Raw genomic sequence first — 21,430 nt, forward strand, 5'->3', positions numbered from 1 at the left:
CCTATTAAAAGCAAACTTGTATCTTTCATTTTTAATATATGTAACAATATTTGAAACAGACACAGGCCTGCATGCCAGAGCATCAACTTATAGTCCTGGAAGTCATATGTATACTGGATTCGTATAAAATCATCGGATTTTAAGCACAGGTGAAGCTTATAACAATTTTCTTATAAGATAAACCTTGTTCATGGATTGTGAAGGACAATTAGTGAAATAGTAAAGTGTGTTCATATTCATTTATACACGTCATTGAACCTTCCCAATTGCAAATAATAAAAAGAAGATACATAGAATTTGATTTATGCTGTTTTCTAGAGCAATGGCAATGTTAGATTGATGCTTACAAAATGCTTTGAATTGAGTTTGAGGAGGATAGTAACATAAGCTGAACTATTCTCTAAATGAATCACTGAAAATTGAAAATTAAGATTTAATTAATTTAATTAATAAATTAAAATTAATATTGCTCAATGTATCTGCAATAGGGTTACAGTAAAGACCTACTGATCATTTTTAGACAACTGAAGGTTAAAATGTATATTCATATGTATGTATATATGTATATATATGCATAGGTAGATATAGATGTAGCTATATCTTGTCTAGATCATACATGAAGGTACTATTTTAACAAACATAGGAGTTAACATCTCAGCTTCAGAGGTCATCATAAGGAAAGTGAAGAATTTTAGATTGCTTCTGGAATAAGGTAAAGAATAAGTAAATATTAGCAATTTTAATAAAAGCCTATTTTAAATCCAAGACAGAGATCTAAGATGGAGGAATAGTGCTTCCAAAATAAATTCCATAAACCAAATTATTTTCAAAAATGTCTAAAGACAATATAAAAAGCAAGAAAAAAATCAGGTAGGGACATCTGAGAACTGTAAGCTGCTAAACACAGCAAAGAAGCCCTAGATTACACTATTCACTGCTTTCCTTCCCTCTTTTCTCCTTATTTTATTTCTAATATTTCCTTCCAGACTATGTAGGTTAAACCAGGATTTTCACTTCACTCCTTTCTTTAACAAGCAATTGCTCTTTGCCCTGGGTTTCCATTACCAGACTACCAAAACGTTCCTTGGTTCAGTACAAGTTGTTTACTCAAAGTAAAAGCAGAAAAATTTAAAAGCAAGAATAGAAACAAAATAACTCATAGAAGGCCTTCAGTGCCTTGAGGTATATGACAGACTTTATGGATGGGGACAACATTGTGTAGTACATTTCTCATCCTAAGGACAAGAAGAGTAATATCAGAGCCTTCAGATCAATCCTAATGTCAATGACTTAATTAAATAGGGCTTTGTTGGGTGTCTTTTATTTTGTTTGTACTGGGGACTGAACCCAGGGGCACTTTACCACTGAACCACTGAAGCCACATCCCCAGCCCTTTTTATTTTTTGAGACAGGTCTCCCTAAGCTGCTTAGGATCTCTTAAATTGATGAGGCTGGCCTCAAACTTGTGATTCTCCTGTATCAGCCTCCTGAGTATCTGGGATTATAGGTATGTTCCACCATTCCTGGCCAACTTCTTCAAAGATCTTCCTGGAACCAAACTTGGAATGGACAGAGTAAGCTATGCTTAACTAATATACTTTACAATTAACACAGAAAAGCATTACCAACAATCAAAGCTTTAACTAAAATGCTCAACTCCGTGTGTTCATAAAGCTACATAATAATCCAAAGATGAAAATCTCAGTAGTTTCTATCTGGCACTCCATCCTTAATCAAAAGCGGCACTGTGGTTGTCATAATGATGGGAGAAGTTTGGGCAGTTATTGGCACTTAATGTCCAACGAGGATGAACAGCTATATGAATGATAGTTCATAAAACAAAGATCGGTCTCTCCAGCTATCAATAGTGCCCTCACTGAAAAACATTGCTCAAACTGAATGAGCCTATGGACTACTGAAGTCCACTTTTGAAACATAGGGAATCAGAGGAAAATAATACTTGAGAAATTGGCATGTATACATACTACAAATTCAATATGCTCAATAACTCCCTTTAACTTGAATTCTATACTTTATGGTTTTTAAAATGGAAATCATTTTTTCCCACAAGTCATAAATATAGTCTTCAAACATTACCAAAATTAATACATTTAACTGAGTAAACTTGGTTTTAAACCTCACTCATGTGAGTTTCTGACATGGCAATCAAAAGAGAAAACATTTGGGTGGGTCACTCCAGTGTCACACCTAACATCTATAAATCTGCCCTGGAGCCTCATGCTGGGCTGGGAAGTCCTTCCCACTGCTCTTACCGTGGATCCTGTGGACCGAAGCGATGTGAGGCATGCTGTTCTCATAGGCTTCTCTGCTCTCGGGGGAGGCCTTGGTCAGGGGCAGGGCTGCGCGAGAGCCCCACCAGGGCTCCCTCCCGGCCTGCGGCGTTCCCAGGAAGTACCTGCCTGCCTCACACCGGCCTCCCTCGCAGGCCTGGGTATGGAAATGCCTCTCCTCCACCAGCCTGGAGTGATCGAGCGTGAAGCCGTAGCAGAGAGCGCTGCGGTCCGAAAACTGCCTGTAGGCGCAGGACGCGTCGTGCTGCGAGCCGGGCCGGTCCGGGTCCAAGAGCTGCGGGGAGGCTGTGTCGGTCAGGGGACTGCCGCCCCACTGGCTGTCGTGGTCGGATTCCGATCTTTCGTTGTGAAATCCCGAATACTGAGACCGAGAAGTGGAGAAGAGCCATTTCAAAAATAAAGTCGTTTAAACAAACAAACAAACAAAAACAGTCTTTGTTTCTGCAAACACCCCTAAGATCTTATTGGCCTGAGTCACTAGCACCGCTGCTGGGCACCACTAACTTGGCATCGCATGATTAGTTTAGTGATGCCTTCATAGAAAATCCTTCTGGCTGCTGAAAGGACATAAAAATAATAACAAACAGCGACTGAAGTCCTTCCTAGGTACTGCCCGAAGTGCTTCATGTGAATAATCTCAGGTAGTTCTGGTAACACTTTAATGGCAATATCAGCACCTCACTGTATATATATAGAGGAGCTAAGATCCAAAGAGGGAAAACGATTTGCCCAAAGCCACGGGTTTAGCAGGTAACAGAATCAAAATTCAAACCCAAGTTCTTCATCACTATCCAAATGGCATTGCCACCAAAAAAGAAAAAAAAAAATCCCAAGAAGCCTCCATATATTGTTACTCTTCACTTTTCTACATTTCTTAATTAGGAAAAAACAAAATTAAAGTTCAAAGCACCAACGTGCTGAATCTTAGTCTTCATACTAGACTATTTACTCTGAATACTTTGCTGGGTACATGGTAGAGCAGTTAATGCTTACCTAATTTAATTACAATATAACTTTTGAAAAGTCTTGTCCCATATAAACTGGGTTTATTCACTAGGATATGTTTCTTTCTAAAGTGAAACTCCAATACCTAAGGATCATCAAAATAAGAAAACAACCTATGGGTTCCATTGTCCTTATTGAGAATATACAGCCCACCTACTACTAAATTATCTGGAGGTGTTCAAAGAAAAGGTAAAATGCCCTCCAGATCTCCCTAGGAAGTATGCTCCATTTGAAGGCCTTCGTGAACCAATAAAATTGGTAATATAATTCCTTTCAATGTTTGGTTTTCTAATGCCAAACACGATTCTAGGCACGACTTAGAGCTCTCCAGCTGTGATAATAATAGATGCCATTTATTGAGAGCTTACTGTGCCTGGTAATATGCTGATCATTCCATATGCATCACACCATTTAATCCCCCTAACCACTCTAATAGAGCTATTAATTAGCTCTATTTAGTAGATGAGGAAACTACATCTCTGAGAATTTTAATAAGATGCCACAGCCACCCCCTGGTCTAGCTGGTCTCAAAGCCTACACTCCAAACCTCAATTTTACACTTGAGATAAAGCACTGTTGAAGAAAGAGGAGAGGAAAACAGGATCCAATATTAAAGAGACATATAGTTATGGGGCTGAAAGCTTTATAGTTCCTGGAACCAAAATATAAGTCCATTATACATTTTCTTAACCTGGAAGAAAGAGGTATGGATGTATGTGGCATTGCGTGGGGAGAGGGAAAAGCCATAGGCTACACGGTTCTGCCCGCATTACATGCTAATTGAACAAGTTTCAGTATGATGAGGTCTTTGAAGTATAAGGCAAACTCTTCACTTCCTATTAGGCCTATTCTGAGCAGAAGGAAGACCCCTGACTCTTCCCACCTCAATGAGAACAGGCAACTCAGCTGAGAGCTCTTAGGGCTAGAAACATGAGATACATAGGTTCTTCTTGGAATACTCCAAAGCATACTAATGAATATAGCATGCTCAGGACAGAATGCTATACAAATTCCAGGTTAAATATTTCCTCATTACCATTTTTAATTGAAGCTTCCTGAGTTTTAGTTCCCTGTATCACACCTTCCACATACTATCAGCCTTTTTTCCCAGTGAAAACCAGCCTCTTTCTGCAAGATGCCACCTTCACTTTCACAGAAGCAAGAGATGGCACTCTGGCCTCACTAAGTGGGGATCCAAATGCTATACATATGTCCTTTGGTTACTCCACTCATCTGCTTACCTCAGAGAAACTCAACCTTCAGAGCTATTCCAAGCAAGGAGTTGTCCAGGCTCTGCTTGTTTTTATAAAAGTATAAACCAGGCCTATTTCTGAAGCACTCTAGTCAAGACTTTTGAGCCCTTTTGAGAGGGGAAAAAGCTTTCCCTGAGTGTATATGGGAAAGTGCTATTGGCGCAGCAAAGAAGAACATTCTGTCCTTCACTCACAAAGAAAATTCAACATAAGGCAACCTTGGCATACATGAGGTACACATTTCAAGAGTACCCAAAGGAGAATTTGAAGGATAAGCCTCTTGTCAATAGCCCAGAAACTACAGGAAGTACACTGCCCTGAGATATTCAAGCAGGCAGAAGTTGGGTGGTTCCGTTAGGTAAGACCTCACATTGCTTTGAAGCTACAGGGGAAAAGCCTAGCAGTCAATTCTTTTTTTAGGAAAATTGTGAACTTGCACCAGGACACACCATCAAAATTCTGATCCACATTTATCCCTTTAAAATGAACTGTACTAGGTGTAAACTTGTTGAAAACTCTTTAACCCCATTATTTGGACTGAAACATTTCAGGTGTTCATTAAATGTTGGAGAAAAGAGGGGAAGACAGCCAATATATACACAGAGAGTGCAGAGTAAAGAATGAATGCTACGTAAGAAGAGTCCCAGTCGGCCTCAAGTCTACTGATGCCATTTACTACATTCAAGCTCTTAGGCAAGTGATTTAGTTTCTTTGAACAGGAAAAAGATTATGATGATACTAACCCATGAAGAACTGAACAAGAGTTAGGGCCATTTAAGGGAAGAGGTATTAGAGACAGGTAGCCATGAGAATTTGTTTCCAGGTCTGCCCCTAGCATAACTTCCAGAGTAGCCTTGGGAAAATTGCTTCATCCTTCTTAACCTTGTCTATAAAATGTTATATTAGGTTAAATTAGACTTTCTCTAACTTTTTTTAGCTCTAATGTTCTATTTGACACAATAATTATTTTTTCCAGTGTTGAATCATGATTTCTATGTCTGTCCCTCTATTTCACTTATTTAAAGATCATTATTGAGAACTATAACTTAAGTCAGAGAATTTTTATAGTCTTGGTTACAATAAATCTATGATGTAAGTGATAATTTTATTATATTTCCAATTTACCCCCAAGTATCCCATTATGACACAGTTTATTAGGAGTTACATGATATGTTTGGTCAATAAAGTATTACTTTCAAGAGTATGAAGGATACTCATAATTCTGAGTATGAAGGATGATAACAATCATTTGAATCTGAATTTGTTCATACATTCTCCTTTAAAAAGAATTTTTTGTGGGGGGGGGGACACTTGGGATTGAACCCAAGGGTGCTTAACCACTGAAAAACACTCCCAGCCCTTTTTATTTTTTATCTTGAGACAAGTGCTTGCTAAGTTGCTGAGGCTGGCTTGAATTTGCCATCCTCCTGCCTCAGCCTCATGAGCCTCTGGTAGTACAGGCATGAACCACCACACCTGGCTTCTTTCAAAATCGTTAAGGTCATCATTAAGATGATTAAGAAGCACAGACTAAGCCACAGGACCCAAACTATCGGCATGACTAGAAGTCAGAAAATATAACAAACTTCCAATTTCTTATAAATTAAAAAATTAAAAGTCAAAAATTAATTACTATGAACCTTTGGATGTAGAGTGAGGGAAGGTTTAACAGACTCTAGAAGGAAAAAAGAGCTTAGGACATACACAAAACTAGACAAATCACTCTAAGAAAAAAAAGTACATTAAATGCCAGAATATGAATATGTCAGTATTTGGTGGCCATAGGGAAGGGTCTCAAAACAAAATCCAAAGTGGTAGCCATTAAAAAATGTCATCTCCATGTGAGTCTAATAAATTTGTTCTTCAGGGACACCAGTGAAAGGAAAGAAGGAAGAGGGAGAGGTGAAGATTCAATAGACATGAAAAATGTAAAGTACAGGACAGGTTAATCCTAGCCTTTTACCTTCCCCCTCCCACCACACCATCATCCATTCAAAAAAAATTATGTATGTTACAAACTGACAGGAAAAAAAATGTTCGTTGTATATGGACACAATGCTTTTATTTATTTCTTTTTATGTTGTGCTGAGGATCAAGTCCAGAGCCTCACTCGTGCTAGGCAAGCGCTGTACCAAGGAGCCACAATCCCAGTCCCAAGAGTGTTCTTGAAATAGCACCACAGTCCATGAAATGCTAAAGAATAGGGGAAAAATTAAACTTCACATAAAACCCTGTAGGAGACAGTAGAATGAATTGAACTCCTCTGTTCATGTATGAATACATGAGCAGTGTAACTCCACAACATGTACAACCACAGAATGGGAGTTATACTACACATATGTATAATGTGTCAAAATATACTGTCATGTCTATCTAAGAAGAACAAATAAAAAATTTTAAAAACTAAATATAAACCCCCTGTAAGAGGAAAACAAGAAAATAGAAATGCAAACACCTCAGCTAAGCCTGGGGCTGTAGCTCAGTGGCAGAGTGCTTGCCTAGCACATGTGAGGCCATGCGCTTCGATTCTCACCACCACATAAAAATAAATAAATAAAATAAAGGTATTATGTCCATCTACAACTAAAAAATATTTTTAAAAAACCACCTCAGCTAATAAAAGTCCTCATAAAATAGCTAACTGTGAAAAACAAAACTGTAAGACAACACTTGAAATTGAATTAAATGCCCTCAACAAGCATTTGGAGATATACACATGCACATAAACACAAACATACACATGACTGGAATCTGGAATCGGAAATTTTAAAAACTAAACAGTGGACCCAAAAAACCCACCACAGGGCACTTGCTCTGGTTTGATTCTTTACACTGAAAAACAAACCAAACCATACAAAACCCTACCACCTCAAAAAAAAAAAAAAAACAGAAAAGCACATGCAACAAAAACTGACCAAACTCAAACAAAGAAAATAAGTGAAGAGTAAATTTCAAGTCATGAAAAAGAGAACAGATATAAATGAAAGTTTTTAAATAAGAAAAATTGAAGAAAGACTAGAAAACTTCTAAGAGAATAAAAATTATAGAAATTAAAAGGATGAGAAAGAGGTTAAGAGGAGATTTGAAAACATTTTGGTATAAGCACAACATTTATATAGAAGGCAAAGGAATTAGAATTGTTAATACTATTTATAAAAGAAGAATGAAGAAAGAGAATCTGTCCACTCAACTTCAAAACTTACTATGTAGCTACTATAATGAAGACCATGTGATATTCATGGAGAAACATAAGCAGATCAACAGAACAGAATACAGAAGCCAGAATAGAGACCCACACAAATATTCCCAACCTATTTTTGACAATTCAATGAAGAAAATTTAGGCTTTTCAACACTAGTGGTTATTTTAAAATAATTCAAAAGGATCACAGACCTAAATATAAAGCATAATATAAATATTTTTAGAAAATAACAGGGAAATTTTCAAGATTTAAGGCTAGGTAAATAGTTGTGAGACTTGACAACAAAAACATAATCCATAATAGGAAAAAAATAAACAAATTGAACTTGATTGAAATTAAACATTTTTTTGCTTTGCAAAAGACCCTGTTCAGAGGATGAAAAAATAAGCTACAGACAGGAAGAAAACACTTACAAATCACATATTCAACAAAGAACTAAATATATAGAATATATAAATAGCTCCCCAAACTCAAAAATTTTTTAAAAGGTAAAAGATATATGAAGCAGCATTTACCAGACAGAATATACAGATGGTAATAATCACATGAAAAGATGTTCAAGAATCTTGTGACTAGGCAGATGCAAATTAAAGCCACAATAAAAGATCACAACACACCTACAAGGTTGGCTAATATATAAAAAGTAGTGACAATACCAAATGCTGGCCAAGATGCAGGGAAACTAGATAACTCATACAATGCTGGTAGAAACATTTAAATGGCATGACCGCTCTGTACAGTTGTTCAGCCTCTTAAAAACCTAAATGTACAATTACCATACGCAACCCTGGGCATTTATCCCAAAGAAATGAAAACTGTATTCATACCAAAATCTGATATGAATATCAATGGTAGCTCCCCACCCTGTTAATTCCAGGTCTTTATTTTTTATTTTAAAAATATATTTTTAAATGAGTAAAATTTACCATCTTACCTATTTTTCAGTGTACAGTTCAATGGCATTAAATACACTCACAATTCTGTGCAACCATTACCACCATACGTATTTTAAAAAACTGAACTCCATACCCATTAAACAGTAACTCCTAATTCCCCTCTCTTCAGTCTCTGTCAACCACATTCTACTTTCTATCTCTACAAATTTGACTATTCTTGGTATCTCATGTAGGTGCAAACACACACTACTTGTCTTTGTGACTGACTTATTTCACTTAGCATAATATCCTCGAGGTCCACCCATGCTGCAGCATGTGTCAAAATTTCCTTCTAAGGCTGTATAATATTTTTGCTAAAAGCCACAATTCACTATGAAAGTCTGTTATAACTATCAGTGCATCAAATAACACAGGAATACCATCTACATAAAACAGAAACCATAGGAGATGGAAGAAGAAATGGAGAGAGACTATCACATCAGACTCACACACCATCCTCAGTATAAGCCAAGTAAAGTGAGTTTAAGTTATAAAAAAAGACTATGGAAGACTTAAAATTTTTAAGTTAAATTTTATGGCTCTGTGTCAAGCTTTACATACTGATAACAAAAAAAAAGAAAACTGTATACACATACACACACACACACTAAATGTTAGGTCACAGAGAAAACCTTAGTGAATTTCATGAAATAGAAATATCAGAAGTGACACTTTCTAATATCAATGAATTAAAAATGAAAATTAAAAACAAAAATTTAAAACTCTCTTCCACCTGAAAATTTTAAAAATAACTATTAAATAACTCTGGAGGAAAAAAAGCAAACACAAATATGAATTACATAAATTAAATTACAGAATTTTTTGGGAAAGGATAGTGAAAACATGATATTCAGACTGAGGATGTATATAGTTTTAAACATCTAAATCAATTAAACTAAAAGAATAAGAATAAATTCAATTCTCAATTCAAAAATCTTGAAAAGAAAAAAAATCATGAAAAATGTTCAAAGAAATTCACAAGAAATATAAAATTAGCCCCCAAAACATATGAAAAGACATTTAATTACTTAATAAGTAAAACAACACTTATCCATCAGATTAGCAAAAATTCAAAAGCTCGACAACAAGTCGTTTGGTGTGAGAAAACAGGTATTCCCATCTGTTAATGGAATTTTACAATAACTAACAAAACCAGTTTTTACCATTTGGCCAAGAACTTTCCCACTTCTAAGAAGTTAAAAATATATCTCCAATATTAGAAAATAATTATACATAAGAATATTCATTATAGCAACATTTGTAATTACAAAATATTAAAAATCACTCAAATGTCCAAATGCAAGAGATTAGTTGAATAAACTTAGCAATGGTATATATATATATACTGAATGGGTTAGTAGGCCGTTTTTTTTTTAATAGGAATACATACACATGAGAGGAAATTAAGTGTATGTGCGTATGTATAAAATATGCTGCATTCATACAAGAAAAAACAAGAGAAGTAAATATACATGTATCTTCTAGCTTTTGCAAAAGAACCACAAGAAGGACAAGCCAGATAACAAGCAAATTGGTTACCAAAAAGGGTAGAGGGACAAAAGGATACAGAAGGGACATATATTTCTCATCTCTGTCTGCTGAAAGGGCCTATAAGAATGGCATGCCAGTAATATAAGCACAATTAATATGCAACTCTTAGGTTATAGATGCCATTCTCCACTAAAAGGAACCAAGGTTACTTGGAGAAATAACTAGGGCAGAGAAGGTACAATGTGAACCTGCAACATCTTGGGGAACCAAAAAATAGGAAAGTGGTCAAAAAAACTAAATGATGGAGGTATGTCAAAAAGACAGGGGAGCCAGCTTGAAGGAATTCCCACTGATCAAACATGGAAAACTTAAGCAAAAGTAAATAAGAACAGTAATGAGTGAATTTTAATCTGCTAAACAAAATAAGAATCCAGGAGTCCATAGTAATAAATAAGGGGCGAAAGAGGAACCTTCCTTACAGAAGAGTGTCAACTGATAAGTGTAGAGGGAGTAGTTGAGTTTGAAAATAAATGTTTTGTATTCATTCCAACAAAATTTTTTTTTTCGAGGAGATGGGTGGGGGAACAATGATCACAGATGATAATTCTAAGGAGGAAATTTTGATGAAGACTAGGCTATTTTCGTGGTCTTAAAAAGGCTCCCCCACAGATTGCTTTGTAATTGAAAGAAAAAGAATAGCAATTATACCATAGAGAAACCAGATGACACCTTGAGCAGGTAATCAAAATTAGCCTCTCCATCCAACTCAGAACAGAGGAACATCATGCCCATCTGGATGTCTGACAACACAATCCTACCTATGAAGTATCCCAGCAAATAATGTACAATCACAATCTAACCAAGAGGAAGAAGCACACAAATTCAAGTCCAAAAATAATCTATAAAATAACTGGGCTCCTCTGTTCTTCAAAAAAATGCCAAGAACATGAGAAAGAAGTAGGAAAGATTAAAGAAAGCTTCAGATTAATGACTAAAGAGACATGACAACTAGATGCAATACAAACTCCTGGACTGGATCTTGTTCTGGAAGGGAAACAACAAATGCTATAATGGATATTACTAGGGAAATCTTACATCTAGACTCTTAAGATTAGTTAAAAATATTTTATTGAGATTAAATTTACTGATTTTGATAATTGCTGTGCTTATGTAAGAGAATGTCCTTGTCCTTAGAAAATGCACATGAGGGTTGGGGTTGTGGCTCAGCGGTAAAGCACTTGCCTAGCACATGTGAGGTCCTGGGTTTGACCCTCAGCACCACATAAAAATGAAATAAAGGTACTGTGTCCAACTACAACTAAAAAATAAAATATTTTTTAAAAAAGGAAAGACACAATGAAGTATCAAGGTTTAAGTAAAGAGTCATCATGTATGTAACTACTCTCAAATGGTTCACAAATAAATAATAACAAGGGCAGAAGGATGGAGAAAGAGAAAGAGAACATGATAAACAAATATGGCAAAATGTTAAGCACAGGTGAACTTACACAGGGGATATAGTTTTGCAAATTTTCTGTAAATATGCAATCACTTCAAAATAAATATTTGAAAACTTTAAAAATACTTTAGAGTAAATATGTCTTTTTAAATATTCTTTTTAGTTATTGATGGACCTTTGTTTTATTCATTTATTTATATGTGGTACTGAGAATCGAACCCAGTGCCTCACGCATGCTAGGCAAGTGCTCTACCTCTGAGCCATAACTCCAGCCCAATATGTCTTATTCTTACAGAATGATTTGAGACAAAGCCCTTCGTAAAACTGACACTTTTCTGAAGAAACAGAAACTTTTCAAATGAAGTTATCACTTAATTGTTCAAATATCTTTGTTCTTGTTACTGAATATTAATATTTTACACATAAAAATGTAATTCAAAGTTATCAAAGGGGTTCAAGTAGAAACAATCACTGAACTCAAGACATGGGAATACCCTCATCTGATGTCAGTCAATGTGACCTGTACAAAAGACACTTTCCCTGAGCTTGGGTTTCCCCTTGGTAGAGAAAAAAAAAAAAAGACTATTTTAAAAGATTACAGTGAGAACCAAACAAACAATATGTATCACAGCTGTCTTAACAATACAAACATGTTACAGATGCACTTATCACATAAAGGTCCTTAATCACTTTCACGTAGGTAAATAGGAATGGTTACCATAAAACCATACTGCAAAAATTAACTTTTCCCCTAGACTATCTTATCTAGAGGCCATATTTTTATCCTATCTTACCAACATGTAAGTTAAAGAATAAGAAAGCCAACATCCCCAATTGCAAAATCAGACCACTAAACAGAAAGGCCTTTTCTTACCAAAAAAAAAAAAAGACTATTTACCTTGACAAGAATGTACCTTGATGCCAATGTTTCTTATCACTAACACTTCAATTAAAAGCCTAAAGATGTGTTGTGAGGGTAGAGAGGAGGGAGAATCATGGTGGATTAGGTCTCATGAAAGCCTGTGAACAGCTCTCCTAGCCATTCTCAGTATCTACACTGTTTTTGAGTACATTAAAATACTTTATGAGCTTCAGAGTATTGCTCTTCTTCTTTTAAAGGGGTAACAATGCTTTCTTCTGTAGTTAAACCTGAGATAATAAATAACTTAATTCCCTATTTTAATAAGTTTATGTTGATCAAAGAAGTTTTACTGAAGCCAGGTGCCTGTAACCCCAGCAATTCAGGAAGCTAGGGCAGGAGGAATGCAAGTTTGGCCAACCTCAGCAATTTAGTGAGAACCTGTCTCAAAATAAGAAATAAAAAGGGCTGGGGATGTAGCTCAGTGGTAGAGCACCCATGAGTTCATTCCCAAGTACCACAAATAATAACAATTTTACTTAAAACAATGTTTTTCTTTCTTAGAAAATGTGGTATCATCTTAAATATTCTGCACCTAAATTAACCCCAATTTTTTTATTTACAAATTCAATTTTCAAAACAAGCATTCATGTTTACAAGTTTAAAAATGAGTCAAATGAGGAATTCCCTTGTTTTCAGAAACCATGAAACCAAATGCCACCCACCAGCTCCCCTTGGGGATTTAGCTCATGAAAGAATCGGTCCTTCTAGAAAAGACTGATAACCTCTTACACCATCAGTTGGGGCTTAATATGCATCCAATAAAAACTACTTACAATGATTCATTCTAATACTTATTGAGCACCTACTATTTAAAAAGCAGTGTGCCAGAGGATATTAGAACTACATCCCTGCCTTCAAAGTGTTAAAAGGGTATAGATGATGCACAGAACTTAACACTTACGTTAGAAAATGGCAAGGATTGGAATAGAGAGAAAAACAATGTAATTCACAAGTTCAATGAAAGGAAACATACTCCTTCCTTCAATAACTTAAATTGTTCAGGAAGCAGATATAAACTATGATTAGTCAAGAGATAACTTACTTTATGATTTGTATATGCTAACTAATATCTATAACAACGACAGTAGAAATACTTGCTGTTCATTACTCACTGTGCTAAGATTCCACAGACCCTGTTTTATCAAATGTTACCATCTTTAATGTCTGTTATTAATGTTATTAATGTCTGTACAGTCAAACTAAGTGTGGCTAAAAACAAAGAACATTTGCTCAGAGTCACACAACTATGAAGTTTGAAAGGAGAGATGCAAATCCAGAACCCTTTCTCTTCCACTAGCCCTTATTTAGATATTCTTAGACAACAAAGGCAACAGACTCCAACTTCCAAGCAGCAAGGATCCATATTTTTACAACGGGGATTTTTTCCAACCTCCACCCTCAGTAAGCTATCTCCCCACACCCATGGGTGATGTCCCCTAATCACTAAAGCAATCTTCTAACACTATTACACTCAAAGACATTCTTCTTTTGATAACGGTCCTAAGATTCATTCCTGCTTCAACGGCATGTTCCAGACAGGTGCTCTGCATTTGTCTGAATGTGGCAGCAACGACCCAGTTCAGGAAAAATGCCAGATGTTCCTACAATAGATGTTACCATTATCTATTTTTATTCTGGCAGCTCATTGAGGTTTTTATCATTTCTAGCTGTAAAATATATAAAGAGACCCTCTTATGGTAAAGTCCTGTTTTCCATGAAAAACTTTCACTCTATCAGGCCTGAGCAGCTTTCCTCTTGATTTGTGTCTGAACCATGAGAAAAAACATCACAGATGCAGACTGCATTGCACTAGGAACATATGCATGCTTTTAAATCACTTTTATCTTACTTTTTACTAATGTAACCCTGAAACATAAAATATGTTCTTTTTTTTCCCAATCACTGTTATGGGAAGAACAGATGGTAAAAGAGTTAGATTAAAGTAATACAGTATGTCCATTAAAATAACCCCCACTTCTGGGGATGCTTCCCTCAAACAGGAGTCATGTTTACTATAAGGAATGGCTTTGGCTTACACACATTGGAAATTGCCAGGGGGGTTCTCAAGGATAAACATAAGGGTAAAGAGAAAAACTAATGTCAAAATCAAATGCTTTTTAAAGTGACAATAATGCAAGTTATTCTGCTAATCTGAGAGGCTGACTGAAACCATGTGCCTATGATAATGTAACCGAACAACACGCAAATAACAAAGTTCATTTCTAACTTCAAAAATCTTAGGACCTGCAAAACATAATTAACTGAAGCTGCAAAGATAATATCAAGCAGAAATTCCTTTCTCCAACTAATAATGCCTAGAAAATGTTCATCTCTATTGTCTTATTAATAAAAATCAAGAATAATTCTGTATGTAATATATATTAAGAAAGGCTAAATCTGATTTTTACACAAGTAAAATAAATATTTAAGCACTGAAAAAAGGCCTTCTGAGATGTTTTTATAAAATTTAGCTTAATTACATATAATTCCAAAAGAGTTAAGCTGAAAAAAAAAAACAAGAAAAATCAGAGAATACATGTTTTTTAAAAAATCATATCAATCTTGGTCACATTCCATGGTCGAGGATGATTTCACAAGAGAAAGAGAGCTAAAATATACCCATGTGTACTGTAAATAATTAGGAAATACTGAATCAAAATTCATGTTAGAAATTTTAAATATTTCAGCCATTTTTTTTTTCTTCTTGTAAAGAGTAGTACAAACTGTCGGCTTCCCAGAATCAATATTAAAATACATGGTCACAAAATTCTCACTCATATTTTTTTTATTTCATCCCTTTACAGTATAATCTATTATTTATTGTGAAATTGTTTTCAACTTTAATCCACATTTTAGTTATTTTTAGCTCAAAAATATATTCTGGCAAGAAATCTTTCATACCTGTAAATTCCCTGATATAATTCACAAAGTAGAAACATGGGGAGTTTTTTAATATGCCTCAAATGTGGTTTGAAATGTCATAGGCCTTCTCTTAATCCACCCCCCACAGCTACAAAAATGTTCCTGGGATTCAGTTCACTCATTTTTCTCACAGAAAAGTAACCATAGTCGACATCACATTAGCTGTCAGAGTGATGTGCAGCTGGAAGGGAATCAGCACACCAGACCAGGGGCCGGGTTTCCTCCAATGTAATTCTATAAGGAATCTCCTATAGGGTTCCATATGGAGAGAGCTGTTCCCAAAGCATGAAATCCATATTCTATCCCTTTTGTAAATCCAAAGGTGAAGTCCTAAAGACTTGTAATCATTTTCATTGTGCTGAAGATTTTAAACAGGTAATATCAAACATGGAAAAAAACATTTAATTAAATCCTTTATGCCATAGCATCTACCCCTGTAAATGATGAAGAATATTCCAACTTGCATGGATAACACAGAAGTAGCTCTAGCTCACTGAGTAAACTCTGGGTTTCCAAGACCAGTAGCACTAATTTTAATGGTAATCCTCTTCCATGATGGGCTTCAGGCATGAGTCAGAACCACTTCGATCCTTTCCCTGATGCTTTGACTCACTCTCTGATTTTCCACATCTAAGTGGCAGATTAGCTAGGCTTGAATTAGATTGGTACAGGTGGCGCCACCTGCTCCAACCCCTTGCTGCAGCTTTGTTTGGTCTTCACTGCTTTATTCTGGGTCTGGACAAAGGATGGGCCATCCAAGCTGCTCTTGAAGTATCTTAGAACTGATATGACACATTACTGGCCTTCCACATGTGGAAAGATGAGGTCTATCAAATTTGTCATTTTGTGAAAACATATTGAAATTGGAAGGCCCTGCACCAAGTTGATCCATTTCAAACTGGTAATTGTACATGAATAGATAGGTCTACCTATCTTAGCTGTCTAAGCTAAACACAGTAAAAATGAGGGAAACTAAAACCATATAAACTATGTATTAAACAATATACATCAGAACATTTTCCCCAGGTTTATTGAGGTATAATTGACAAAATTGTTATATATTTAAGATGCATAACATGATGATTTGGTATAAATGTACATTGTAATATTATTACCACAATCTAGTTAATTAACACAGCCATTGCCTCACACAGTTACCTATGTGTGATATGAAAATTTAAGATTACTTTCAGCAAATTTCAAGTGCCCAGTGTTATTGACTATAATCATCATGCTTATATTAGATTTCCAGAACATATCCATGTTATAAATAAAATTTTGTACCCTTTGACCAATATCTCCCATTTCCCCCAGCCTCCAGCCAGTGGCAATCACCATTCTACTATGTTTTAGATTTCACATGTAAGTGGAATCATATTGCATTTGTCATTGTCTGGCATACTTCCCTTAACATAATGAATTCCAAGTTCATTCATCCATTTTGTCACAAAGAGCCAGATTCCTTTTTATAGCTAAATTATATTCCATTATAGACCATATTTTCTTTATTGATTCATCCACTGATATCATCCACTAAATATCATTCACTGATATTTAGGTTGTTTCCATGTATTTCATTATTGTAAATAATGCTACAGTGAATATGGGAGCACATACATCTCTTCAAAATACTGATTTCATTTCCTTCATATATACCAAGAAGTGGGGTTACTGTATTTCCATTTTTAATTTTTTTGAAGAGCTTCCATACTATTTCCATAATGGCTGCACCATAAATTCCACCAACAGTACCTAAGGATTCCCTTTTCTCCATATCTTCGCCAACACTGGTTATACCTTATCTTTATTACAATAATCATCTTAACAGATATGAATGTTTACTTGCATTTATCCAATAATTAGCGATGTTGTCCACCTTTTCATGTACCTACTGGCCATTTGCATGTCTTCTCTGAAAAAAATGTCTATTTGATCATTTTTAATTGAATATTTTTCAATTGAGTTGTATGAATTCCTTATTTTTTAACATTAACCCCTTGTCAGCTATATGTCTTGCAAATATTTCTCCCATTCCAAAGGCAACCTTCTCATAGTATTGTTTCCTTGGCTGTGTAGAAGCATTATAGGTTGACAGAGTCCTACTTTTTTGTGTGCTTTGTTGCCTGTGCTTTTGACATCATATCCAAAAAAAAAAAAAAGGCAAATACTAAGGTCAAGGAATCTTCCTGTTTTCTTCTAGGAAATTTGTAATTTTTAGCTCTTACATTTAAGTCTTTAATCCAATTCTAGTTACTTTTTGTGTGTGGTGTAATGTATGGGTCCAGTTTCATTCCTTTGCATATGGATATCTAGTTTCCCAAACAATATTTATTGAAGAGACTATCCTTTCTGCATTGTGTATTATTAGCTCTTGTCAAATATTAGTTGACCATAATACATGTATAGGTTTATTTCTAGGTGTTCTATTCTATTCCACAGCTGTTTTTATGCTAAAACCATATTTTCTGATTCTACAGCTTTGTAATATAGTTTAAAATCAAGACATGTGATGTCTCCCACTTTGTTCTCCTTTTTCAAGATTTCTTTGGCTATTTGAGGTCTTTTGTGGTGCTACACAAATTTGAGGATTTTGCTTGTTTGTTTTCTATTTCTGTCTTGTCCTGTTTCTTATCTTAAAGGAAAAGTTTTCAGATTTACACATTAAATATGGTATTAGCTACAGATTTGTTATTGATAGTCTTTGTTATGTTAAGGTACATTCCTTCCATAACCACTGTTGAGAGTTTTTATTATGAAAGGATGTTATCAAGTTTTTTTCTGACTCCATTGAGATGATCATATGATTTTTATCTTTTATTCTTTTGATGTGACATATTGCCTTGTTGATTTGTATATGTTGAGTCATCCTGGCATCCTAGGGATAACTCACTTGATCATGGTGTATGAACCTTTTAACGTGTTGTTTAATTTAGTGTGCTAGAATATTGTTGCATCTATGTTCTTCAAGGATATTGATGTATAATCTCCTTTTCTTTCAGTGCTCTTGTCTGACTGTAGCATCAGGGTGCTGGCCTTAAATAATGAGTTTGGAAATGTTTTAGCAGAGTTTGGAAAAGACTGATGTTAATTATTCCTTAAGTGTCTGGTGGAATTCACCAATGAAGCTTTGTTGAGGGTTTTTTGATTGCTGATTCAATCTCCTTACTCATTATTGTGCTATTCAGCTTTTCTGTTTCTTAATGATTCAGTCTTAGTCAATAGCATGTTCTAGAAATTATTCCATTTCTTCTACATTATCCAATTTTAATGCATAATTGTTCACAGTGGTCTTATATGATCCTTTGTATTTTGTGGTGTCAGATGTAACTTCTCCCCTTTCATTTATAATTTTATTTGTATCATCTCCTCTTCTTGGAGAGTCTAGCTAAGGGTTTGTCAATTCTGTTGATCTTTTAAAAAAAGAAAACACCCACTCACTTTTGTTGATCTTTGCTACTGTTTTCTATTCTCTAGTTCATTTGCTTCTGTTGTACTCTTTATTATCTCCTTCCTTCTGCTGACTTGGTGCTTAGTTGATTCTTCATCTTAAAAATCCTTTTGGTGTAAAGTTAGATTATTTGAGATCATTCTTTTTGTTTTGCTTCTGCTTTTGTTGTTTTGAGCACTGGGGATGGAACACAGTGGAAAGCACTCTGCTACTGAACTACACTTATACTATCTCTTATTCTTTTTTCTTAGAGGGTTTATATCTAGAAATTTTGCTCTCAGAACTATTTTTGATGTTTCTTATAAGTTTTGGTATGTTTTCATTTTCATTTGTCTGGAAGACTTTTTTCCCCTTTTGATTTTTACTTTGAACGATTGCGGTTGTTCAGGAGTACATTGTTTAACTTCCACACATTTGTGAATTTTTCAATTTTCCTCCTGTTACTCATTTTTAGTTTCATACCACTGTGGTCATAAAAGATACTTGATATGACTCCAGCCTTGTTGAATTTATTAAGAGAAGGATGAGCAGAAGCCAACACCCCCTGAATACCCCTGTCTGCCTCTCCTTCAACCACTTACCAAGAAAATAAGAAGGCAACAGTTGTGACCAACCACATCTATAGTTTCTCCTTAAAAGGCTGGTTTTGCCTCCCCAGCTACACTGTGGATATGTTTCCTTAAGGATTGATCTTTAGCATTTTATTGTATATTGTAGGTATTTTAACCAAACATAAGAATTAGTAAAAAGCAAATCATAAACCTGAAAGCAAAGAAGTCTCACTTTACTTAGCAAAGTGATTTCTAATATAATACTCAGAGGTTCATATATTCGGATAAGCTAGAAAGACCCAAGGTGTCTGCTCTAATAATTTCCTGATACTACTATAAGAAAGAGAGACAAATCCCAAATTTATACATGGCTGGAAAATATAAACAAGCTTATATGCCATAAGATTTCCTGGGTAGATGATTTTTTTTCAAAATTAAAATGAATAAATTTTTTACTATAAATGGTCAAGGATTACATGTTTTCATGTTTATATAAAATATGACATGAAAGGATATCTGTACTGGTGGTGATAAAAAATACCATGTATGAAGAAACAACTATGCTTAAGAATTATTGATCCTTTCTTTTCCCTGCAACTTAAAAAGTCAAGTTCTGAATGCAATAGTCAACAGCGTATTTTTGAGACCAGAAAGAGAGTTTCTATCTTTGCCTAAAGAAAGTCAGATTGCTGGCAATAAAAATTAAGAGGGTTCTGTGGGATTCTTTAAGGTAACAGATGTGGAATAAAACATGCAAGTTTTTCAGTATATCTGTAGCAAGTGGTTAAATGCTTTCAGATTTCAAGAACATGCAGAGTCTTACACATGCTCTGTTGTTAGGGAATGATACAGTATTGGTTACTACTGATTATGGAAAAGGCAAGAGGAAGGCAGGATGATTCAGTACAATGGGATGGCATACACTGTCTGCGTTAAATACAACCATAAACATGCCAACATATTTAAAAGGAAACCCTGGAATTAGGAGGCAATTTATTCATGATTGACATGAATAAGCCAAAGCAAGAAAACTTCCAACTAATATTAGAGTGGCCATGACTACCTGTATGAAAATAGGTGAAAAATATTATGGCGATATTATATACTGTCATAATGGTATAATTGCTGTTGTACAACAGTAGCTACATGCAAAATCTTTTTTTTTAAAGAGAGAGAGAGAGAGAATTTTTTAATATTTATTTTTTAGTTTTCGGCGGACACAACGTCTTTGTTTGTATGTGGTGCTGAGGATCGAACCCGGGCCGCACGCATGCCAGGCGAGCGCACTACAGCTTGAGCCACATCCCCAGCCCATACATGCAGAATCTTTGGAAATTAACTATAATTTTTTTGTACTGGGGATCGAGCCCAGAGCACTTTATCACTGAGCTACATACATCCATAATCCTCAGTCTTTTTTTTTTAATTAGGGTCTCCCTAAATTGCTGAGACTGTCTTCAGACTTGAGACTTCTTGCCTCAGCCCGCTGAGTTGCTGGCATAACAGGCAGCCATGACATCCAGCTAACTGTAATATTTCCTATAAGAATTTTTCCAAAACCCTTCAAAACAATTATATTTTGACCTCTCCTGTCCAAAGTAATACATAAAGGCTAAAAGGTAATTGAGTAATTTTATTAAGTGGTCTTAATATAATGAAGTCTAAAATCATTCCCAAAGGTATCTCATATCAGAAAGGGATCTGAAGTTTCATCTAGTACTCTCTAGACAAACAGGTGGTAGTATTGAATTATAATCTGTGCGTGTCTCCAATGTTCATATAAGGGTGACTAAATTCCAAAAAGAAGTGATGCTGTTTGCCATTTATTAGACATCTGTTGGAAATTTCTAGATATGCCTAATATACAATAGAATAAAGAGTCTAATAAAAAATATAATTAGAATCATTAAATTACCATTTACTTAACTAA

General features: G+C 35.1%; 1 protein-coding gene across 5 annotated transcripts in view; it reads right to left on the bottom strand.

Moving 5' to 3' along the window:
• Sim1 (SIM bHLH transcription factor 1) overlaps positions 1-21,430 on the bottom strand; it is an 81,868-nt gene that overhangs the window by 13,785 nt on the left and 46,653 nt on the right. For all 5 annotated transcript variants that reach the window (XR_007351640.1, XR_007351582.1, XM_015498299.2 and 2 more), the window contains exon 11: positions 2,274-2,673. Coding sequence is in view for 3 of the 5 variants with exons in the window: in XM_015498299.2 (XP_015353785.1) it covers positions 2,274-2,673 (400 nt within the window). In the remaining 2 variants the exon portion in view is untranslated. The remainder of the gene's footprint in view (positions 1-2,273; positions 2,674-21,430) is intronic.

Source organism: Marmota marmota, unplaced genomic scaffold (genome assembly GCF_001458135.2).
Source record: "Marmota marmota marmota unplaced genomic scaffold, marMar, whole genome shotgun sequence".
Classification (NCBI taxonomy): Eukaryota; Metazoa; Chordata; class Mammalia; order Rodentia; family Sciuridae; genus Marmota; species Marmota marmota.